This window comes from Psammomys obesus, unplaced genomic scaffold (genome assembly GCF_907164565.1).
Source record: "Psammomys obesus unplaced genomic scaffold, mPsaObe1.curated_primary_1811, whole genome shotgun sequence".
In the NCBI taxonomy this organism is placed as follows: Eukaryota; Metazoa; Chordata; class Mammalia; order Rodentia; family Muridae; genus Psammomys; species Psammomys obesus.
In genome coordinates, this window is record NW_026596073.1 from 11,172,227 (window position 1) to 11,198,088 (window position 25,862).

At 40.4% G+C, this 25,862-nt stretch overlaps 1 protein-coding gene across 4 annotated transcripts in view; it reads right to left on the reverse strand.

Annotated features, from left to right (window-relative positions):
• Positions 1 to 25,862, reverse strand: part of Rab3ip (RAB3A interacting protein) — a 45,496-nt gene that overhangs the window by 4,564 nt on the left and 15,070 nt on the right. For 3 of the 4 annotated variants that reach the window (XM_055625937.1, XM_055625936.1, XM_055625934.1), the window contains 5 exons: positions 17,658 to 17,753; positions 8,851 to 8,928; positions 8,013 to 8,216; positions 4,759 to 4,887; positions 3,365 to 3,477 (listed from right to left, as the gene is read on the reverse strand). In XM_055625937.1, coding sequence (XP_055481912.1) covers positions 3,365 to 3,477; positions 4,759 to 4,887; positions 8,013 to 8,216; positions 8,851 to 8,916 — 512 coding nt within the window. In that variant the 5' untranslated portion in view covers positions 8,917 to 8,928; positions 17,658 to 17,753. The remainder of the gene's footprint in view (positions 1 to 3,364; positions 3,478 to 4,758; positions 4,888 to 8,012; positions 8,217 to 8,850; positions 8,929 to 17,657; positions 17,754 to 25,862) is intronic. The other variant, XM_055625935.1, reaches the window with a different exon arrangement.

Genomic DNA, 25,862 nt, shown 5'->3' on the forward strand with positions numbered 1-25,862 from the left:
AACGCGTGTATGGAGAGGCCACCCATGCCACCCTGTCCACTGCGGTGGGTATTCTGCCTGGACTAGGCGACACATTTCTGGAGGGTAGACAGTTAAACAATTGATGAGCCACCTGTCACCATGCTGCTCCGGGAGATGAGGACAGTTTGTTTACTGGGCGGGGTTTGGAGCAGCCCAGCTGTCAACCGAGTAAGCTGAGAAGTTGGACAGACACAACCACCAGTCTTTGTTATTGCAAAACTAGCATAGCTCTCAGCAAAACAAGGTGGCCAATAGCATTTGACATGGCGTTACAGGTAACACAACAAAGACAGACAATATAAATGAACCACATTAGATTTCAGTTGTACCTACAAGAAACACAACACAAGTATTCCTCCACATTAAGATACCAAGCGTGGAATGTGTTATCTGTAACAAGATAATTGTAGAGGCGGTCTGCAAATCTCTTTGAAAAAGAGACTTATCTTTTAATTCTTTTCAAAGAGACTTTGCTTTACTGTTTACAGGCAGACAGACACACACACACAAGCACATATGCAAATATGCAAAGCACTTTAATGATCTGTGGCACTATTTAAAGGTACTAGCTTGGGAGGATTCAGAAGTCAGTAAATTTAAGGTTCAACTATTAGAAATCCTTGTAACTTGCAAAAGTATAATTTATTTGGAAGAAAAAAGCTGACCGAGGGGGAAAAAAACCAAGTTAGAGCTATTCTTCTGGAAAATATATTTGTTCTTTTACCATCTTGTCTCATTGTGAAAGGATTCTGCTAATGTGATCTCGGGCATTAGTTTTTTGATTAATAAAATAAAAAGTCACCTTCAAAGAAAGAATCAAGCTTTCACTTGCCGAGTAACCCCTCTGGTTTGTGGAATGGCTTTCTCTCTGTGTGCATGCTGTATGTCTGTTTCCTCACGCCCAATAAAAAAGCTCTTCTTCAACTGCTTTAAAAAGATTTTTTAAGTGATCACGTCTAAGCGCTAATATGGCCCCAGCTGATACACTGGCTTGACTCTGGGCTCACTGCTAGCCTTGCCTCTCCCTGATGCTGTTGTAGAGCTTGCCATTACTACGGTGCCTCTTCCCAGCTCTGGTCTCAAGATTCCTGATGCTGGCCTGCCTTGTCACTTGGGTACAACAGCAGATGAATCCAGGCCTAGAGCTTCTTCCACAAGCCAGGACCTTTGCTACTGATTTCCAAGAAGCTTCCAGCCATTCTTCAAGGGTGCAGTCACCTCTAAGGTCTGCCTTCTTCAAGCTCCACCCCATCTAATTCTGGTCTTTCATCTGTCATACCTGTCTTTCCTATCTTCCTATCCTCTGAACATACTGTTTTCCTGCTCCAATTTATCTAGTTCCACCCAAGCCCTAGATTAAATCTCTCCACCTCCAGAGTCCCTAATCACAACTAGAATGATCTTGTCTTTCTCAAAATTCTTATAGTACTTGTCATTTCTTTGATCACCAGTTTTGGAACTTAGTCCCCAAGAGCCTTGCTAGGACTTTCCTTATAGTTTGTTTAAAAATGCAGCATCTGAGCCTGCAAGATGGCTGACTTGGTAAAGGCCCTTGTGAAGTGTGACAGCCTGATTCAATCCCTGGAACCCACAAGCAGGAGAGAAACCAAGTCCCACAAGTTATACTCTGATTTCCACATGCATGCTGTGACATTCTGCTAAAAGAAAATAAAATGTAAAAGAAAAAAAAAGAAGAGTAAACTCCTCTTTTACATAGAATATACACGCACTACGAAGGCCTTCCCTCCTGACCTCACAAGCATAAAAGCACTGTGTAGACCGCTCTCTAAATCTAACCTATAGAATTTGCTGACTAAAATCCCAGAGGTCCATATTGCTATCTGTCATCATTTAGAGTATATTTTCAAATGTGTAGTATGTGTGACATAAGGCAAACATGGACAAATTCTACAGTAAAAACTGCCTCATGCCATATTTAACATTAGGTATGACTCAGACTTCGGAGTATAGACACTGCTATCGTTACATGCGACTTCCCACTTGACAGGGCTGCAGTAGTTTAACACAGAGGACGATCTGGGTGGATGTGCAGCTCACAAAACACACACACACACACGACCCGCTGCTATCCTACTCCAGCAGTAGTGTAAACGCCAACACTCTATAATCACCCGGCGAGCGTGTGCGCGTCAACAGAAACTCAACGTCCCAACTGAACAGACCCCTGGTGCAGGGCATCACAACAGCCCTGACTGGAGTTATCAGCTGTATTCTAGGAACTCTCTTGGGCTTTCCAATCTCCATACTAACCTGGTCCTCAAATGCCTCCCCTACTATTTTTAAACCAGAAGCTAATGAACAATTACATGCTGGTTTGGGGCAGAGTATGTTTCTGCGGCTTCAGGCTTTTCCTCAAAGTGTTGGACAGGAAATTCCTGCCCTGCCATGAAACAGAGTTGTCCTCCCTTTGGCATTATGATTTCCAAACACCTGTCACATGTGGAAGACAGAACTATGTGCCAATTTCTGAATCTTTTATAGAAATAATATGGAAGATGAGGACTAATTATTTTTTTTAATTTTCTTTTTTAAATTATGCCTATGTAGCCCGATCTCTGTGGGGTATGTTCTGGTAATTACCAGAGTCCGTGAAGGTCAGAGGTATCAGCGCTGAGTTACAGGTGGTTATGAGTTGCCTGATGGGGGGGCCAAGAGTTGAACTCGGGTTCTCTGGAGGGCATCACATGCTGCTAAGCACCAAGCTGTCTCTCCAGCTCCTGCTGTCCTGTTTCCACACTTAGACCAGTTCTACGTCAGCACCTTCCCACTCGTTTTGATGGCAATTCTTACACCGCAGTGCCTTACACAGATAACTCATTCGTATTCATTCTCATTCTCTCTCTCTGGCAAAACAGAAATTTGGCTACAATTCACTAGACTGAGTTTATAATGGGTCAACATTGTTTCCCATCCTTGGTCTACCTGCATCCCTAGCATGTAATTTTGTATCTTAGGAACTCTCTCTTGAGCAGCCCACACCCACCTCTTGACTTAGGTCTGCACCAATGACCTTTCCTTGGCCGTTTCTTTCTCCACAGCCACACTGAAATCTAAGAACATACTATCTTTCTCTTGATGAGCCACACACCTTTCTTCACTTAACAGACCACAGCTTCGTCTGGGGAAAAGAAGCTTAACTTTGAAATGCAAAGCTAGAGACTAACAGCATCTGGGGATTTGTCTTTGGTCCATCAATGCTAAGGAAAAAAAAAATGAGGTGAAATGTAATTACATTTAAAATACATAGATGACTGAACACAATACCACAACACAAAGACTTTTAAATGCTCATTCTTTCACAAGGCATGGGTGTAAAACCTACTTTGGCCCTCCACATTCTACAGCAGAAGCTTTCACAAATCGAATGGGCTGCAGTCCCACTGGTTCAATGCTTAGAGTGTTGTTCTCCACAGCCTCCAGAACAGCTGAAGCCAACTTAAAACAAAACAACAAGAATTAAATCCTGGCAGAAAAATATCAAAGTAAAATAGTTAATTTTATAAGCTAGTCTTCCTTCAGTTTCACTAAGTTGGCCTTAGCCACTACAAAGGGAAGAAGAAAAAAAAAAACCAACACAATCTCGATTTAATTTCTTTTATAATTCAAGCAGCTATGACAGGCAACTTAGTTACAGTAGAAGAATTTTTTTTTTTTTAATTAACTGGCAAAGTATAAAGGAATTAATTCCAGGCTCTGTCCACTCTTTACACAAGATTACACATACACTATAAAAGCCACTTCAAAATTAATATCCTAATGCTTCATCCTGCCAAACGTATGCAATAAATACTGGTCATTTATGACTGCAACATCTACTAATTTAAGCTATGCTATTTCCTCAACTTGCAACTACAGGCACAAAAATCTACCAAAAAAATAAATAAATAAATAAATAAGCTTTCCCCCCCCCCCCCCCTGAATCAAATATGAAGTCTCCTCTGATAGGCAGCCAGTTAGAAGGTTGGAGTTCAGCCTGGTGGGTTACCAGCACTAGTGAATGGTTGGCGGCACACGGCCCACACTCGGGTCAGTGCCATGCTCTTCACCCACAGTTCTCCTTACACGTACACTACAGCCCCGTCCTCGAGACTCATGGAAGAGGCAGGGGTCTGGATTCCTTAAACATTAGCCTGCAGGCTATTTGCAGACAAACTTCTCACATAGAAGATCAAAGTTAAATGACAACTTTACAGTTGTATACAATTTATACAATACCTGATCCTTTTCAGTGGTTTTAATCTGCCTACTTCACTCTGCCTGCTAACAAGTCTGACATAGGCCATGGCGTTGTCTTTCCTGTTTCATGGTCAGGTTTTGTGTTCCGTTTAGGTCTGTATTTAGTCAGTAGTAGGGCCTTGCATAGGTGAGCTGAGCAGTTCATTCTCAGCTACAACTCAGATCCTCACTTGTACTTATCATGCAGTGATGAACCCAGCAAACACCTTTAACACTGTACATAGAACTCTGCTCACACTGGAAAATGAACATGGGTCTGAGAACCAAGCACCAAGCCCCCCTCCCACACATATCTACAATTCCACACTAACACAATGAAGACGTTCAGAATGGCAGTAATAATGGTCCTAATGAGAAATGGGGAAAATGTTAAACATGACATTTTACAGTAGCTTATTACATGTACGACATTAAAATATGAAACAGCAGCAGAGAGTACCAAAGATGCTAATGCATTCCTATTAAAATGAAAAAAATTACCTCGCTTTTTGCGAATGTTAAACATGGAAAGATATCTTCTTTATAGATTTTGTCTAAGAAAGGACATGTTCTGTCCATCGTGGGCTCATCCTTCCAAGATCTGAATTCATTATACAGAGATAAATCGGCCTAACAAACCAAAGCAAACATTAATTAACTTTAAAAAGGACTAAGCCACCTGAAAAAAACCAAACCTAATTTAAACATCATTAAAAGAAAATGTTATTCATTTAAAATAATAAAAATTCCATTGTCCTGTACATGATAGCAATTTTTCTTTTGAATTTTCTTTACAAATTGACTGAGCCTTTTGGGTATATCCCCATGATGTTCAAAGATGCCATCATCCTCACCTCGTGAGTGTCCAAATACTGCAGAAACTCTTCTTCTCATCTGAGACAGAGCTCACTCTAACCCCAAGCTCGCCAGGAGTTCACTGTGAGGAGAGTGGCCCTCACCAGGCCCCTGCCTCTGCCTGACTGCTATGCCCAGCAATACTGGGACTCTCTGAAGACAAAGACTGTCCTGAATATAGAAAGTGCTGCCAACCAGTCTTTTTTGAAAATTATCAGTCTGGAGGCACAGTAGTTAAATAAAGAATACACTGAGTCTAAACGTGAAACCTAGGATAAAAAAATGAGAGCGGCTGTTCTTTCCCAGAGACAGCCAGTCCTAAAGGGATGGCTAAGATGTCCACTAGTATAAGCTACAGGACAGAAAGCAGCAGCAGGCACACAGCTACTACACTGGCTGCCTTAACCAGCCCCTGAATCCACAATCATGGCCCACCACTGGTACTTACTTCCTCCTCTTTTCCTTCTTTTACCAGTCTGACTGCAGCCTTCCTCTCTACAGGCCCTCAGATCCCCTCAGCTACCCAGCCCACTCGAGGCCCCCTGTGACACAAAGCCCCCAGCACGGAGCTGAACACCCTAGGCACACACGCTGTGGGCTGTGGCTGCCCTAGGATAACTTAAGCAGACCTGCAGCTTTGAAGAAACAGAGGCTGAGTGCGCCCTGCCCTCCCACAGACTGCAAAGGCGAATAACGGTTGAGCCAAAGCTAAAGGCAAGAGGATAATATATATTAAGAGATAAATATCATTTAAAATTTTTCAAATTTGCTTGTGAAGTTAATCAAGAAAACAGAAAGAAACCACAAAGCAGGAAAGTGAATAATAATCGAAGGAAATATTCTAGCTTAAAGGCAGTGATTTAAACCATTCTTAAAACCTCTTTCAGGAACCATTGTTTTTCTGAGTTGTGCCAGACGGATATGATGGTCCCAGTTTACAGATAAAGCTAGAACTGGGAGAAAATAGCTTCCCAAAGTCAGAGAGCTGGTTTGTTTTGTCAGCTTGATACAGCCAGCCATCTGAGAGGAGGAATCATCAACTGAGAACTTGCCTCCACAAGATAAAGCTGTAGGCAAGCAAGCCTGTAGGGCATTTCTTAGTTAGTGACTGATGGTGGAGAGCCCAGCCCATTGTCGGTGAGGCCATCCTAGGCTGGTGGTCCTGGGTTCTATGAGCAAGCCAGTAAGCAGCAGCCCTCTATGGCCTCTGCACCAGCTTCTGCCTCCAGGATCCTGCCCTACTTGAGTTCTGTCCTGGTTTCCTTTGAAAAACGAACAGTGGTATGGAAATGCAAACAAAACAAATCCTTTCTTCCCCAACTTGCTTTTGCTCACGGTGTTTTATCTCAGCAATGACAACCCTAACTGAGACACACAGCTAAGTCCAAATTCAAGCCTAAGATTTTAGATCCCAAAGCCCTGCACTGTATACATGTATGTACATGTCTGTAACTGTCTGTAACTGGAGCCCACCATGTTTTCTAGAGAAACAGACACAGTCCATTTCATTTCAGAGCGTTGTATGTTGTCCTAGAGCATATTTCAGTCAAAGTTTCTTGATTCTTTGTGTAATAAAACTTCCTGATGTTCCCAAAGCATCAGGATACAAAGTAGCTAGAGAGCAAAAGTGGGAACAAGTTGACTATCCATATGCATTTCAAAAATGAGTGGAGCTTTTTAAATGATGAGAATAAAAAGTTTTACTGTAAGCAACAGAAGAAAATGCATTACACTTAATAAGTAAAAAGTTACAATAAAAAGCTAAAACTTTTGTAAAAGTACAAAGAAATCAATTAAAGTGGCTAGAGAAGTATATTAGATGTTTAACGGAAACAAACATGAATTTCAGATTTTGCTACATTCAGATTTAGAGAAGTAGTAAACTTTTTTGTAAACAAATTTTTCTTAGTAGCTGAACAAATGTAATTCAGTTACAACAGTTACCCTTGGCTATTCAATGTAGTAATCCCTGGCTTCTATACACAAATTAACTTTATAAACACAAACAGCTTCTTCAGTGTAAATTAGCTTAATCGCAACAATGAATACAGCTTTTAAAGAAACAATGAGTGATGCTCCAGGAATTCTCATCAGTCCCCTTAGAAACCGTTTTCATTACATATGATAAGACCAACAATGCTTAATAATGTATAATTTTTACTACACATTTCAAAATATACAGTATCTAAGTTTTTTTTATGTTTTCTAAAATGTAAAGCTTCTATTATTTCTGGGTTGTTTCTTGAATCAACTACCAGATTTTAAATGAAAAGGCTCCCATGGTGGGACTCCTTGCCAGACCACAGCAGAGGCGGACACACTCAGTCCTCAGGCAACTTTACGAGCTAGTATGGATGGATAAGGGAGCTCCCCTTTTCTAAGGAATAGGCGAGGGATGAGGGAGGGAGGGTGGGGCTGAGAGAGGAGGAGAGATGGGGCTACAACCAGAATGTAAAGTGAATAAAAAATATTTTTTTAAAGGGGCTGAGAGTAATCTTTAAGAAAACCATCGTATTTCCACATTTCTTCTATTCATCTTTTAAGCCTGCACTAACAGAACACCCTGACTAGTAAGGACACTAAGGCCAACACTTTCCTTTATACAACACATGCCAGTTTGTCCCCTAAATGAAAATCTGAAATGTAGAAACTCACCAGGTCTCCAGCAGGTACACGAGGCCAGCCAGTGGAGAACAGGAGTGAAGGGTCCCTGAAAACAGCCAGCTCTAGAGAAAGCCTCCCCCATCTACATACTGCTTATTTTGTAATAAGCTTTGATTTTATAAAGTTTGCTGGCAAAAACAAAACAAAAAAACAAGAAAACAAACCCTCAACTGACCATCAGTGACGACAATTAGCAAGAGGCAGCAGAGCCAGAGGGAACAGTCCTTGGGAGTTACCTCTTTGCAGTCTTTTACAATTGGCTGTATCACACTGAGGTCCTGATGACTACCACTCATGGCGCTGCTGGTGCTCTTATTCCTCGTGTGCCCCCTTTTAAAAGGTGTCTTTGCAGCCCCCAGAGGCTCCTGTGTAGGTGACGTTGGAGAACTGGACAACACGAGTGTCTTCAATGCGGCCACTTCAGCTTGAAGCACATCGATCTTGAAAAGAAATCAGCATTGCACACACAACACGCGTCACCGCCCGGAATGTTAGAGATTTGATCAAAGCACTTTCACGGACAGAAAGTAAGTTTAATTCATATTTTCTCTGGAGTAAAGAAAGGAAAGTAACCCAAGTTTTTTGGGTTTCCATACAGCTTGGATTAAACTGCCAGTAATATCGAAAGAAAAATTTTAAATGGTCAAAAATACCTAAAATCAATATGAATTTTCAAAACATTAAAATATCATCAGCTTACGATTAGCTATATTCACTCCTAAAATCATAAAATCTATTTATATGTCCTTTTTCTTCAGTGAATGAGGAAAACCAGTACTAACTTTTATACGTGGCTACAGCACCCTATTCTGTGCTGAACTTGGCTGTAAAGAAGTTGGCTGCGATAGAACGCGCACCAGTGTTCAGGGTTGACAGTACTTAGGTGCACGTATTTGCTCACTCATGGTTTTTGCAGCTTCCAAATGTAAAATAAGCACTGCTTCTCCAAATCAGAGCAGCCGAAGGCTGTCAGGGCGCCTTGGGAACAGTGACAGCTGAGGTCTTCCTGTCCCATAGGTCAAAGCAGCCTTTGGCTACAGTCTTCCTGTCCCATAATTAAAGCAGGAGACTTACTTTCCCCTGCGCCTCCTTCAGCTGCTTTTCCGCGGTGGCCTGCTTGACATTTGCCTCTCTCACCATCTTGTGGGCTTCCTGAAAAAGTCAATGTCTCAAATTTTGGAGGCAAAAAATTTCAACACTTATTTTACGCACATTTCAGCAGCTACCTATGACTGAAGCAAAGACATATTGCGGAGTTTTATCCTGAAACTAAGGATTCAACGTTCACTATGGGAAAAGAAGTTGACATTAAACAGAGAGGAGGTTAGAAATGAGGATCAGGCACTCTCCACTTAGTGCAACTATTCACCGCTGCAGCCACCAAGGTGAGCCCACTCTATCCAACAAACACCCGTGTTACGACTGTGAACATTAGTGGGAATGGAGAGAAGCTGCAGGCCAAAGCCAAGTCCTTTGTAATGAGGTGTTTGTAATTCAATCGTGACACATTGTTAGTCACAAATGTCTGTGTGTGTGTGTGAAAGGGACATGTAAAAACAGTCAACACTTCAAGAGGGATGTCAACTGACGGGCTTCAGTTTCTAATAAAGCAGGCATGAAGTGATGTAGGTGAAAGCTGTGCTGTAGAGCGTGACCTGAGGAGAGAAAGCAGAGGCTAGTTCTTAGTAGACTTAAGCTTCTGAGGCAACAGATAGGAAACTGCAGGTACGAATTTGGCTCTCAGTCATGCAACACTTCCTCATGATGTCTCTTTATGAGGCAGTGTTCCAGGTTCTGACAGTAATGAGGAAAAGAGACACAGGCCCTGCTCCTGAAGAGTTCATGCTTGGGGTACATTCTAACAACAAAACCAGGGTAGTCATCCCAGACTTTAGCTGAAAGGTGAAGTCTTTTTTTTTTTAAGAAAGAGAAAAGCATGATCTCATATTTTCAAGACTATGCTTCTGTGTGAAATGATCTATATAGAAGATGAGGATGGCTGGGAACATGCGATGTAATAATCAGTATCTGACAACTTTAACACATGCAAAGGAGAGTCAAAGATACTGGAGACAGTCCGACACTACACCAGGTCTGTGAGTGCAGGGTGGAAATCTCCCCCTCAGAGTGGGCCGTGGCACTCACAGCTGTGCCATCTGCTTCTGTGGCATGGAACTGGGCAGCCGCTTGAATGTCTTGTGAACATGAACCGCAGACTACAGTAAATAATCCAATGTTCACTATCAAGGATTTCTAATGAAATGGGAAGAACCAAAGTAGTCCAGGCTGCTTATCTGGCCGAGTCCTTAAGGACTGTCAGATGAAATGAGTTGAGCACTTTCCTTTTGAAAGCAACAGTAGTTGCTGAATTTTTTGGGATAAGGAGGGGCTGTCAACAGAAGACTATTTGACAGATTAATTCCAAAATAATAACCCTATCTGCTCGACCTCAAGGTGAGTGACATTTAACGCTAAGGGCAGAAGAAAGAATGCTGAACAGAATACCTGCCCAAATGGGTGGGGTTCTTAAGAGCGGAAACTGGAAGAGCTGACACTTCTCTAAGACAGTTTAGAAAGAATCGCAGAGCTAAGGAAATAGTGAACAACTAAACCAAGGCCAGGAGAGAACCCAAAGTGACGTGGGATACAAGGTGAGCCTTCCAGCTGCAAGGGGAAGCCTGTGAAAGACACACGGGTGTAGTGACGTTCCCAAAGAGGCGAGCACTAGCCTGAGGCAGAAACCACCTGAAAAGATAAAGCACATGCCAATCAACACTATGTCAAAACATAGTTGCTCAACGTCTGTTGTTTTCTCTTCTCTTCTGAAGGAGAGAGGATATAAGCGCTGTACACCAGGGCTTCCCATGCTTTCTGCACTGGAGCCTCTGTTTGATCAAGAACGTTTCACGGTGCTGAACACCACTTGTAGAGCAAATGGAGGAAGTATGTTTAGGACCATTTCAGAAACCCTTAAAACTTCTGTCCCAATTGCAAATTACCTCCATCGATTATGTTTAAACCGTAACTCTCATTACATTTCTTCTTGGACCATTTGATACATGTCTGCAATGCATTCTGGCTGTTCCCCTCAGGCTGTCCTCTCTCCCTCCCACCTGTCCACCTTCCCTTTTACACTCTGATTTTTGACACCTCTCGTTACCTAAAGGACTCTGTTTTCAACTGTCCACTGGGGCCTGGTGGGCTCAGCTGGATACAAGTGGTACACAAGTAAAGACGATGACTGAACTTTCCTCAGACCAATCAGAGGCCAAGCGTTCATCAGGGTGGGGTAGGCCCCTGGGGCCCCTCCCAGTCCATGCTTGACTGCTGACAGCCTAAGGCCTGCCCAGCTGCAGGTCCAAGTGCAGAAGGCTAGGTAGGTGCTGTAAATATAGCATTTTTGCAGCTGTTCTCCGAGTCTCCTGGCTCTTACACATTTTCCCACCTCCTCTTTTTAATGACTTATTTTTCCCTTTTAAATGAAACTGAAGGCAATGAGCACTTCAAACAGCGTTTTTCTTGTAAACTCTTTTTCACATTGTTAATTTACTTTGTGTGTGCCATGGCATGCATGTGGAGATCAGAGGACAGCCTGCAGGTTAGCTCTTTACGGGCTCCACAGGTCAGGCGTGGCCACGAGGCTCCTTACTGCCTCAGCCACCTTGCTGGCCCTACAAACAGCAATTTTTAAAGCTCAAACTTTCTAATACAAAACAATCCAAACGCACACTAGCTGGATGCCTAAGGCCTGAGGAATCATGAAAGAACGCATTTAAAATTTTTGTCTTCTGTAATTAAACCTGTATGTTTCTACAGGAACAGAAAACTAAATAAAGTAAAATGCTGCAATTCCTAACTGCCTGAAGCCCTGAACGTGAGCCTCGGCACTTCAGGCAACGTCCACTCTGGTGGAATGCGCAAGGCAGAGTGAGCACACTGCATGTCTGAACCACGACTGTGGTGAGGCCATAGCACCGCCACACAGTGCAGACTCATTACAGGCTTTGTTCCAAATTCATTCTAGTCCATGGAGCAGTGATATGTACTAGCTATCACCAAACCTCTGCAGAGGGCCAAATGGTGTTCTCGGGAACACACAGAGTTACAATGATTCAACTTTGTTCTTGCAGTGTGGAAGCAACCAGAGGTATTACATGTATGAACTGCCTGTCTCAATAAAAATGTAACAATGAAAGTTGGCCTTTCTATTAAAACACAGAAACAAAAATAGACCCACCTCACCTTGCCCTTATTTTTTTGGTGGTGGGACCGGTTAAAATCTACTTTTCAGGGCTGGGGAACACAGAGGTTAAGAGTACTGTCTGCTCTTCCAAAGGACAGGGTTCAATTCCCAGCACCTACATGGCAACTCAAAACTGTCTATAACCCCAGTTCTATGGCAGTCAACACCCTTACACAGACATAACACCAATGCACATGAAAAGAAAAATAAATTTTAAAGAAAGTAAAAAATATTTTTTTTAATCTACTTTTCTGCAAAGTTCCAAAACATGACACAGTGCTTGCTGCACACTTACCTCCTACGAACTGACATCTGCTACCATCTAGCCAGCATCTCTGTCTCTCCCATTCCTCAACCCGACAACCACCCATTTACTCTGTCCTGGCAAACTCAGCGCCTTTAGAATCTCCAGGGAGACCAGGGAGAAAGGGAGATCAGGTATCATTCTTCTGTCCTTTTCTCACATACTCATCTATATTGCCTCAAATGGTAAGATTTTCTTTCATTAAAAAAAAAAAAAAAACTGTAAGTGTGTGTGTCTCTCAGAGGACAACCTTCAGGAGTGGCACTGTTCTCCCACCACAGGATTTGGGATAGACGTCTGGTCATTCACTTGCACAGCAAGCACCTTTACCACTGAGCCATGTCAACTCTTTCTAAGAAGCTTAACATTACACAACACACACTATGCTTCACTTTATCCATTCACTGTTGAATATATGCTTACATCTGTTATATTGTGACAATATAACAATGATCAGGGGCTACAGATACCAAGAATTAATTTTATTTCCTTTGATGTATGCCCAAAAGGGGGATTGCTGGCTTCTAGTTTTAATTTTGTTGCTGTTCTTTGTTTTTTAAAGGCAAGGTCTTGCTATGTAGCCCTGGCTGTCCTGTAACTTTGCTATGTAAACCAAGCTGATCTTGAATTCCGAGATCTGTCTTTGACTGCCAAGTGCTGGGATTGAAGGCATGTGCCACTACACCCAGCTCTATTTTTAACTTTTTAAGGGAGCAACTGCCATACTTTTGTCCGTAAGAGCCATATCAACAGTGCCACATCCTGCCAACATGTGCTATACTTTATAGGCATGTAGTGGGCTTTGATGTGCACGACCTGACTGGTGACACTGAGTATCTTCATATACCTCCTGCTGTTTGTACATCTCTTTAGAGAACAGCCCATTTGTTGCTTATTTTGATATTCCTTATATATAATATGTATATATAATGTATATATAATATTATATATAATATATATATAAGGAATATATATATATATAATACATATTGCCTTGTCAGATACACTTTGCAAATTTTCTTCTATTGACTGCACTGCATGTTAATTTTGGTGACTGGTGTTTACAGGGTTTTAGCTTGATGCAGTTCTACTCGTCTATTTTTGTTCTCTTTTCTTAGCTTTTGGTTTCATATTTATAAAAAAGTACCTGCCCAGACAAAGTCAAGCTTTTCCCCATCTAGTGGTCATGTAGTGTCAGGTCTTCTGATTCAACTGGAGGGAATCTGTTGATGGTGTAAGGTCTCACTTGCATTCATAGGCGTGAAGACGTAGATACTACTTTCCCAGTGTCATTCACTGAAGGAATGTCCTCTCCCCCATTCATTACCCCCTCATTACGAGCCAGTAGGTCACAGATGTGCAGCCCTCTTTCTGGGCTCTACTCAGTTCCGCTGGCCTCCGTGGCTTTCCTGTTTTCTATTAGGCTGCAGTTTGAATGTCGTCACTTTGTCATGTATTCTGAGGTCAGGAAATGTGAAGTACACAGCTTGTTGCTCTTGCTCAAGAGGACTTTGGTTGTTCCCCTCTTTTGTTGATCCATGTGAATTAAGTTGTTGTTGTTTTTTTTTTTTTTTTTTTTCTATTTCTGCAAATAATATACTTGGGATTTTGATAGTGACCATACTGAATCTACAGGTCACTGGTTATATAGAAATCCGAACACTAAATTAATTCTTCCAATTCGTGGAATGATTACTTGTGTATCCTCTTTAATTCCTTCATATCAACCTATCATAACTTCCAGTGTACCAGTCACTGTTTATTTCTAAGTAAGTGATTCTTGTGGATGCTTTTGTGAAACTGTTTCTTTCATTCCCTTTTCAGATCATTTATTGTATATAGAAACACTAATCTCAAACTTTACAACATTCGTTTATTAGTTCTGTTTTTACTGCTGAGTCTTTTGGATTCTCTATAGAAATGATAATCATCTGCAAACCTAATTTTACTTCCTTTTCTTGTGTAACTGTCCCTTCTACGATTCCTAGTACATGAAGGAGAGCTGGTGAGGCACAAACATCCTTGACTTGTACCCGAGCACAGACCAAATGCTTTCTGTTATCCCGGGTGACTGGGATGCTATGTTTAATATTTGGTCCTTACTGTGTTGAATAACATTCCTTTACTGCCTCTTTTGTTGAAGATTTTATCATAAATTACTTCGGCTTTTGTTAAGATGCTTTTCTCCATCTACCTAGCCGATTACATAGCTTCTACTTCCTATTAATGTAGTGTGTCTCACCAATTGGTTTGCTGATGTTGGACCACCCTTGCATTCCAAGGATAGACCCTATTTGGCCATGGTATATGGTTCTCTAGTCATGTGCTGCTGAACTCAGTTTGCTAGCGTTTTATTGGAGATTTTTGCATCTTTGTGTATCAAGCCTATTGACTCAGGTTTTCTTCTCATGGTGTCTTTCCTGGCTTTGACAGCGATACTGACTTTTCAAAATGCTTTTAGAAGCGTGTTCCCTTCTATTTACATCTTTGGCTTTGTGTTAGTGTCTGGGGATGTCTAGTATCCTGTTTCACTGTTTGGTGACGCTGCCCTGTGGAGCTGTCCAGCACTGGACCCCTCTCAGTTGGCTTGGCTATCTGTGTTTGTCATTGGTCTTTTCAGACTTCCCATGCTGTCTTGAATCCATTTTGATAAATGGTGTATTTCCAGAAATTTCTCCATTTCTTCTGGAGTATTTGACTGGAGCAGGATTTTTTCATAAAAAAACAAAAACAAAAAAAACCTCCTTTAAAAAAAACCTCCAGTATGTCTCTTCTTTCATCTCTCTTTTTAAAACTTTCTCTTTTTTCCTCAGTAAAGTGTTGGTTATTTCTTCTTTTTTCAAAAAAAAGAACTCTTAGTTTTATTGATATTTTCTTTTTTTTTTTTTTAAGATTTATTTATTATCTATACAACATTCTGCTTGCACACCAGATCTTACTATAGATAGTTGTGAGCCACCTTGTGGTTGGTGGGAATTGAACACAGGACCTTTGGAAGAACAGTGACTGTTCTTAACCTCTGAGCCATCTCTCCAGCTTTTTCTCTCTCTCTCTTTTTTTTGCCCTTGTTTCTATTCCTATGACACTCCAATATTTCCTTCTTCTTGCTAACTTGGAGCTTAGGTTTATTCTTTTTCACATGCTTTGAGGTCTGGCATCAAGTTGAGTGTCGTCTTGTATTTTTCTGTAGGCATTTACTGCTATGTAATTTTCTTAGTGCTGCTTTTGTTGCATCTCCTACACTTTAGCTATGTTATGGTCTCAATTTGTCCAAGTTTTTCAAATTCCCTTTTAATTCCTTCTTTAACCCCACAGTTCAACGTGTTTTAGTTTCCACATACTTGTGCATTTGACTGTTTTACTGTTGATTTTTAATTAGTGGCTGCAAAAGCTTCTCGGCATCTTTTGTCTTTTTAAGTTTGTAATGAACTCTGTGCTGTAACATGAATTATCCTAGATAACATTTCATGTACACATGAGAAGAATGTGGACTCTTATGTGGAAAGTTCTACGCATGTCAGCTAGGTACATCTGGTCTAGTGTCACTCCACCCAGCTATCTTCACTTTGTCTGAACAATGTCCCCATGTACCCAACAAGGTATTAACATCTCCTTCTATTACTATACTGTGGTTTCTCCCTTCAGATCTGATACTGCTTTGCACATCCAGGAGCTGTTGTTGGGTATATATTTAATTCTATCATCCAATCAAACTGATCCTTCTGTCATTATGTAATGACCTTATCTCTTAATGACAGTTCGGATTTAAAGTCTGTTCTGTGCAATTCAAAAACAGCCACCCCTGTTCCCCTAACCGCAGAAGTATTTCTCCACCCATTCACCTTCAGGCTGTACCTGCCATCTAGCTTCTGCCTGGGGAATTTGGTCTGTTTGCATCTAAAGTGATCACTGTACGGTAAAGGCTTACTCTCCCGGTGTGTGAATCTGTGTTCTCTCTGACCTATAGTTTCCATGCTCCTCTCTTCTCCTGTGGTTTGGTGGTGTGCATGTGCGTGTGTGCACACACTGGCATTCCTTGGCTCTTTTCTCTCTTGTGTATCTAATGGACTTTTCAAATTATGGTTATCAGAATTCAAACTAATCACTCCTGCATTGTAACACTATTTTTAGCTGATTAACTTCAACTACATGCAGATACATTACGGTCTGCTCCCCACTCCACCACATTTCATAACTGTGTCTGATTTCACTTCTTGCTTTATTGTGTCCATTAACAAACTTCAGTGCTCACAGCTACTTTAAATACTTATTGTGTAAGTTAATCTCTAGCTTACATATTAGTGTTATCCATTTCATATAACTTACATGTGTGATGGTAAAGTTTTAACTTTTCTCCACATAAGATCTATTAGATTACAGGAGATATAAGACTACTCACTCGTGATCTTCGCTCTTAAACACATGTAAATATTGACAAACCTGAAAAATAGAATTACTTTTCTTTCCCAGTTACTATTTGGGGGACGGATCTATTTCATGTTTCATTTTGTAATATGAATGGATTACAGGATGCCCAAATTAAGTATTATCAAACATTATCCTAAGTATTTCTATGATGGTGTTTTGAGTGAGATTAAAATTGATACACTTCCTAATGCAGACTGTACTATATAAGTCAACGGGCTTCACACTGCCAGAGGAAGGCCTTAGCAGAACAAAAAGCCTACCTTCCTACCATGTAAAAAATTCCATTCTTCCTTCAGACTCTCAAACATGGCTCTTCTGGTTCTCAGGCCTTCGAGCTCGGACTAGCTTTCTAATGCACCTTACATCCCTGGGACGTGGCCACCTCCACAGCCACGTGAGCCAATTATTTACAATAGTGAGTGTCTATCTCTCTGCTGTCTTACACGCCCCACTTCATCTGTCTGTCTGTGCCAATGGCCCTGCTATCAACAGTCCAAGAGCTGGGCAGAAATTTTGGTCCTGAGGGCAAGCTGGAGGTGAAAAGGTGTGCCACATGATGTTCCTCAAATCTCCCCACAGCAATAACTGCACCTCAAAGGTTTCAATCATAGAAGGAAATTTAAAAAACTCAAAGTAGCACCTAGATAACTGGTAAGTTACTAACATTTTCTTTTACACATACATTTTTAACTGCCTGGCACTGATAAGCTATGATGCTCCTATTTCCTCTTTATACTTGTAATTGTAGAGCTACATTTCCTTAACGATTATGTTCTCTTTCTTGCTTGGAGGTATTATGAACACACACGAAACTGGGCATATCCTTCTCAAGGTTCCTTCACAAACCAATTCTATCAACACATAAAAGTGGGATGTTGCTCTTGGCCACGATGTAAACAGACCAACCTCAAATAAACTAGCTGTGAGTTCTTCCAACTCCTGCCCAAGTTGATCTCGCACTTTCGAAAGTCTCTCACATTCTTCATCTTTTAACTTCAATTCCTATGAGAAATTGATAATTTTGTTTTAGATCTCTTCTGTCTGAAATGAGACTGTATAAACTACATAATAATTATTAACAAAATTATAAAATATTAATACCATCTCCTACATGTTCATATTGAAAATGCCTAGTACTCATTATATGGAAGACAATCAAACTCTAAAATTCAAGTAATCCCAGTATTTACATTATATTCCTTCCATAAAACATTCAGAGACTAAATGTGAACATAACACATTAAAAAAACCACTATTTCCCCTTTAGCTTTTTCTAAACACACTTATTTCTACCAAGCAAGTACTTCTTTCAATTTCGTATACTAATGCCAATAAAATTAATTACTTGTTAATGTTCATTTACAGGGGATAGATGGCTCAGTCAGTAAAATCCCTGCCACAAAAGCACAAGAACCCAAGTCTGGAGGCAGAACAGGTAAAAAAGCCAGGCACAGCAGTGCACACCTGTAATCCCAGCACTGAGGAGACAGAGACAGGCAGGTCCTGGAGCTCACAGCCTACAAAACAGATGAGCCCCAAGCTCAGTGACACCCATTCCAACAAATAAGGTATAGAGCAATAAGAAGACACCACTATTGACCTCTGACCTCCACACTTTTGCACATGCACACACATCCACAAAATTATTTATTAAAGCATCAGAATATCTGATTTTATATGCTGAAGTCACCCTAGGTTACCCTTTCAAGCACAGATTTAAAAAGCCGAAGCTCCTTCCAAGTCACACAGTTTCGCTGATAATGTGGCAACCAGTCCTTGACTGTGGAGGCGGCTCAGGTTTAACCTCCCAAGGACAACTCCTGAAAACGAAATATCCTAAGATATCAGAACCTAATGATAAATCCTCAACAACTTGGTAAGCGAGAACCCTTACAAGTCTCAGGACATAAGAGAATGTCCCCAATTGCAGCAAGTGAAGCAAAAGACTCCAAACACAATCCCTCACAAATACCTCAAAACAGCAGGACTCTAACATCGGAGAAAACGGAAAGAACATATGTGAGAAAATGGAAAAAAGCAGAAAGGTTTACCAAGCCTTACTTGCAGGTGAATGCAACCATAAGGTCCATCCTGTAAGCAGCAAGCTGCCAGGAAACTCCTGAGTTTGCACAGACGGCAGAATTACTGAGGAGTGAGCCAGGAGCGCCAGCACAGTCTCACACTGGGGAAAACCATCAAAACAATGCAGACAGGTTGAGACAAGGACCTGATGCAAAAACTCCAGTCTTACAATGGAATGCTGAGGCGTGAAGACCCCAGAAACAGTAGGCGAAAAAAAAAAAACAACAACAAAAAAAAAAAACACCTGGCTGAACAATGCATAACTCTGAAAGATGACAGTGAAGACAACACCACACAACAATCATAAGGGCGGCCAGAATGGCTATCCGACTCCCTCACAGGGACCTAATACGCCATTAGAAACTCAAGTTACATGTGCACAAAAAACAAAACGTTCACATAAAGTTGCAGTTAAACAAAAACAAGACATTCTGGTATGCTTCTGTACAGCAGAATGACTACAATAATGTACCCGACATCTCAAAAAGCTGCAATAAGGGATTTAAAGAACATTGTCAATAGGAAATTTGAAGAGCTAGATACAATTAACATGATTTAAACATGATACAACCTTGAAACATATATAGCAACACATTAATGTATATGATTTTTATTTTTTCTGTCTGTTAAAAACGTTAAAAAATTAAAAATTAGAGAGATAGCTCAGAGGTTAGGAGTACTGACTGTTCTTCCAGGGGTCCTGAGTTCAATTCCCAGCAACCACATGGTGGCTGCCAACCATCTAAAATGAGATCTGATGCCCTCTTCTGGTGTGCAGGCATATATGTAGACAGAACATTGTATACATAATAAATCAATTTTTAAAAAATGTTTAAAAAATTAAAAATTATAGACAAAACAAAGTTTCTAATAAGGGAGAAAAAAATGGATCAGTTTGCCTATAGCCTGAAACTTCAACAGTAATATTTTATGCTAGAAAAGATTGTGGTACTATTAAAAAGAAAGAAGGAAAAAAAAAAAAAGAAAAGAAAACTCTAGACTATAAACTGAGTGTTTTGTACCCAGCCAAACTATCTTTCATGTAAGAGGCCATTAACATATTTGTAAGACTTCAGGAACTGTCTGCTCTAAAACCTGCTTGAGTGATAGAGTGGAGAGTAAGTGTCAATAACCCAAACATAATAAAAGCTGCTGAAGCTTCACCAGGAGGGAAGAGAATCATAACTAACTGCAGAACTGTGACTAAAAAAGATGAAGCTAGCTAACTAAGAATAACTGAGGAGGTGACTCAATGGGAGAAGGTTTGTCTAACAGGATGAGGGCCTGGGTTCAACCCATAGGGGCGGGGAGACTCACCACTCACATGCACAAAAAACACACACAGTAGAGACAGAGAACTCAGCTGAGCCATAGACAGAAAGTATTATCAAAATATAAAAAGAATTATTAACATTAACAGAAGAAAAACCTTAAAAATGGACAGACTATCAGACAAAGAAGATACACAGGTGACAAGCCTAGGAAAGACGCTCAATGTTCTCTTTCATTAGTAACTGCAAATTAAAGCAAAATACCGTCAGAACAGCCAAAGTGCAACCACAGAAAACATTGAGTGCTAGCGAGGACACCAGTACAGGAAACGCTCATCCTGTGCTGCTGCGTACAAAGCAGCGCAGCCACTTTGGGAAAGGATTTGACAGTCACTTACAAAACCAGGGAGAGTCTTAACAAATTATCCAGCAATCACACTGCTTAGGTACACACCCAAATGAGCTAAAGACTTACGCCTACCCAAAAAGATGCACACAGATGTTTTTAGGACTTCATTTGTAATTTCCCAAATTCAGAAGCAGCCAACGTATTTTTTATTAGGCATCTACTGTGTGTTAATCAACACAATGGATAAGTGGTGCAGCCATGAAGAGATATGCAAGAGATTTAAATGCACACTAAGCCAATCTGAAAAAAAGCAAATCTACAGAGACTATGAAAGGACATGGGATCCTTCAGAGTGCCGAGAATGGCACTACCCAAGGAACACTGTAAATGCTCCTGAGAGACACTGAAGACCAACTCTCAACTGGCTCCCAAACACGTGTGTCTGGCCCACACAGAGGCAGAACTCTAGACTAGCTGCCACTACAAACCAAAGCAGCATAACCTCCACCCAGGACCAAAAGCCCTCAGGAGCTTGTGCCAGTAGCCGTTTCAGAGTTCACCCTTGCTTCACACTCTAAACAGAGTCAAACCTGTCCAGTCTCTCCTTCGCTCCCCAGTCTGGTCCAATCCATCTCAACTCTTTTTCTACAAACAACTGATGCTTTTGTTCGTTTGTATGCTTTAAGTTCCAACTCGGCCAACCAAAAATGACCTAGATGCGTACTCCATGTGAAAATTTTTTAATGTTTGTACTTTTCCTTTATTAGCATCCTGTATTATAACATAGTTATTCAAACTTTACTCCTTTAACAAATGCTAACATTAATGAATCAGGTGATCAGCTTACAGCCAGAGTTAGAATTAGGGAGAAAACTCATGGTTTCCATGAAGTCAGTCTAATGAGGGTTACAAGGGTTTTAAGCAGACTTACAAGGAAAATCTGTTAAGTTTTGACGGGTATATTCCAGGAATTAGGAGTCCACCAAACTGAAGGCATGAATCAGTAAGTGTCAAAATAGATGACAATGTGGACAATAGATGCTACAGGAAAGGCAGATTTATGACCTGTCTCAAGCAGCCCTGAAGAGCAAAATAAGAAAGAGGACTATCTTAAAACAACGGGGAATTACCAGAAAGAGAAGAGGCATCACTGAAAGAGTCTAATCAAGGAAGTAACCATCAGATCTGCCGTTCAAAATGCAATACTTGGATAGGCTGGCTAACTTAAAAAAATAAAATAAAATAAAACTAGAGAAACAGACCAGTCATTATTGTATCTTTCAGGTTAGTAATTTGGATTTAGAGTGAGAACATGGAGAAGGAAGCTGAGAGATTCATGCACAGAGACCATCAGGACTCTACAAGCATATTTCAATAGCATTTAAGACCTCATCATCTTTGTATTCCCAGAAGGTGTCTTGCTATGCCCCGAGGCTGGCCCCAGACTCTTAAGGAACAGCAATCCCTCTGCAACTCAGTTCCCCCAAAGTAGCTGGGGCTGTAACTGCATGACAGGTGATCAGCGAAGACCTTATCTCCCCTACCCCAGTGCTAGAAACTGAACCTCTGGCACACTGTGCAATCACTTTGCCACTCAGCTTTGCTATGTACGTAGCTAGACTTCATAATTTCACATATGATAAACATTTCATATACATAGAAAGAAAACAATGTTGTTAATGGATCAATGATACAATGTTTCTTTTCTTCTGAGGGTTGTCATTCTGGAGAATTCCTTTAGGCTGACAGAGAACAGACTTTTATCCTATTACTCTGTGTTTCCATTTCAATACATCATTTGTGAGATACTTTTAAAGGTATTTAACCTAGTGATTACGATCAACTCAATTAAGTTAGTCTGAGCAGCTTTGACCAAACTCATGCATAAGTAGGCAATCCCAACTGTCCTGAATACTATCTAACTGGCCCATTGTTGATTTCAGAGATGTCAGTCAGTCCACAGTCACGAGGCACATTTACATCTCCTCTGTACAGCTACTAGATGTTTTTCTTAATTTAGTTTAGTTTATTCTTTTTGAAACAGGGCCTCACTCTAACTTAGGCTGGCCTGGAATTCAATACGTGGACCAGACTGACTTCAAATTCACAGCAATCTTTCTGTCTCAGTGTTCTGAGTGCTGAGATTACAGAAATACACCATCAAACCCTGCCAAAATAAACTCATCGAATACAGGATTATGTCTAGCTTATTCCTGCACACTACACAGTCAAAAAGTATTTGTTAATAAAAGAACCTAGTAAATGGTTACCTTTCTTTGGCTACAACTATCATAGTAGGGTCAGACTAGCTAAACAGGGCATGTATTCTTGAGTGATTCCCTCTGGCTGCAAGCTTTACTGTCAAGTTCATTGCATTCTTTTTTCAGTAAGAATAAAACCTGAAGGCAACCCTTCACACCAGAAGGGATCATTCTTAGCGAGTGTAGCAAGTAAGAGGGAAGTTTGTGAGAAACGCCTGTTTCTAAGCTTCCACACAATAACCCTGTTTCAGCAGCTCTGGGATGAGATATTTTAATAAGGACACACGAAGCCCTTATTCTACCCGAGCTGATCTTCAGCAACAACCTGGGGAAGGAAGGCCCGATAACTACAGAATCATATGACAATGCCTGGTGTCCTAAACTCTCAGTCTCACCAGTGGTTCCCCTTTTCAAACACTGTGGATCTGTGGCTAGAGAGTGGCTGCTCAGCCCTACAAGATTACAAAGCCCAATACAGAAGAATACAGATCCCTAGCCACCTCACAGGAAAGCTGTCTACTATGAGTCTCTACGTCGGAGCATTGCATACAAAGAAGATAAAACTCTGAGGTTAAATTCCTAATATGCTGTATTGCTTCTAAGTAACTAGCAATAACCTATCTGGTATATTCAGCATATGTGCCTATTCACACAGCAGTACGCCTGCATGCCCATTTACATAATCCACTTACTCAACAAAATACAACAAGGATACATCGCACACTTCAAATACAATCATGAACAAAATGTCTACTCTTCCTTGTGAAGCTCAAACAATTCAAGTGTGCGTATGTGTAGAAGTGTAGGGAAGGGAGTTACCTGGATAAAGTGGGCAGATAAACAATATAAAGGAATAAAACTTCCAGTACTAATTAGATAGGGGACAAGGGTCCAATTTACCATCCATACAAATGAAAAACTAGAAAAATGTACAAGAAACAATTCTCAAGCCACTGGGCACTTGCCAACCAAAGACTGTGATCCTGCTGAAGGGTAAATAACTCCCATGAGCCCTGGGTTATATGAGCACATGAAGTACTGGAGAGTTCAAAACACACGGTCCAGAAGCTAGACCTAAGAGTGACCATGTTAGACAACAAGAGCAAACTTTGGACATGAAACCTACAAAGTCCAAAGTAGGTTAGAAGTGCGGAAGGAAAGAACACTGGAAACTACAAGAAACTATCCACAATGAAACACAATGGAGAGAAAGGATTAAAGAGAAAAAGATAGAACCCCACGATCTAACATACATATAAAAGAAGTTCAAAAAAGGAGACATGAGAAAAGAATGTAAAGATTTTTGAAACTAAAGGCAAAATGTTCAAAATTTTGTAGAAACAAAAAACCTGCAGCTTGAAGAGCACATCACACTCTAAATGCACACATGCACGAATGCACACAGACACCACACAGCCCTGAAGAAAACTACACTAAAGGGGAAATCACAATAAAACTGCTTACGGAAGACTCTCACAGCAACAGGAAAGCAAAGACTCACATACAGAGCAACTATGTGTGCTACAAGACAACGAAGCAAAACCTTTTAACACTACGAGAAAGAATACATGTATCCGCCTTCAAGACTGTACCCAATGAAATGAAAAAAAAAAAAAAAACTAAAGTAAAAAAGGGACCTTTTCATGTATAAAAAAGGAAACAGAAAATAATCAAGTGTTCAATGCAAAATAAAAGTGTGTAGTAAGATTTAAAACATACGAAGAAGTACAGAGCTGCACAGAGCCGGAAGTGAAAAAGAAAATACACTTCCAAGATACACGATATGCACACTATATATGCACGCCTCTGGAAAGCAGTGACAAGATAAAGCAAAGTGCTATAAGCCAGAAGCCACTACTACGTTAATGCAAAAGCCAGCCGCTGAGCCAAACACTGAAATTACCAAAATGAATTAATATAAAAGGAGAAATAGGAGATCAAACAGGACAACAGAATACAAACAGTAAGACAATAGATTTAGCCAAATTTTATCAATATTGCATTAAGTATGAACTGCCTAAGCACACCAATTAGAGGGCACACATTAATAGCAAGGATAAAAACCAAGGTTTACTTTAAATAGAAAAGTACAAATAAAATAAAATGGATGCAATCAAGGGAGCTAGGAATCATAAGGAAAAAAACAGCCAGTGACATAATTTTGATTCAAAAGTTACCAGAATTCAGAAATTATTTTCATATCCAAGTCCTCAAGACTTGAGTCCTAAGTTAACATTAAAACTATTTCATACTCATCCTAATAAAATTCAATATGTACACACTCACACATCAAAATCATTTCAGTTACCTCAATACAGCTCTAAATAATAATAATAATAAAAAAGATTTCAAGAGATTCCCAATGGAGCTAGGAGATAAGCGTGCATGCACACAAAAATATGACATAAATAAATATATTAAAAATTCATGCCTGGGCAATGTCATGGCATAAAAGAAACTTTTAAAATACAAATTGGTATTTAACCACAGCTGTTAAATGTATGTTCACAGAACTGTTCTTATTATTCCTAAGTTGTACTTTAGCTGTCTGTGGGATCAGGAGTAATACCTGTTTTATTCTTAATATTAAAAAAATATATATCTAATTTTTTTTGTCAATCTTGCAAGGGGTTTGCCAATTTTATTAATGTTTTGAAGAATCCATATTTTGTTGTATTCATTTTCTATTTCTCTTGTTAATCTCACTAAATTCTGCTCTTAATCTTTACCATTCCCATCCTTCTATTCACTGTGTTTTAACTTTACTTTTGTTTTTAGGCTGATAAAGTAAGATTGTTCATTTATGACTTTTCCTGAACTAGCAAGATGGCTAAAGAGTTGAGAATGTTTGCTGCACAATCATGAGGACCAGATGACCCAGCACCCATGAAACAAGGCTACATTCTGGCATAGCATATAACCACAGCTCCAAGGGGATGAAGGGAGTCAGATCACTGGTGCATGCTATCTTCTAGCCAAAACAAGAAAACAGGTTCAAGAAAAGACCCTGCCTCAAGGGAACAGACAGAGAGTGACAAGGAAACAGCCCATGCTGTCCTCTAGCCTCTGCACACACACAGAGAAATACCATCCCCTTGTACACACACACACACACACACACACACACACACACACACACACACACACA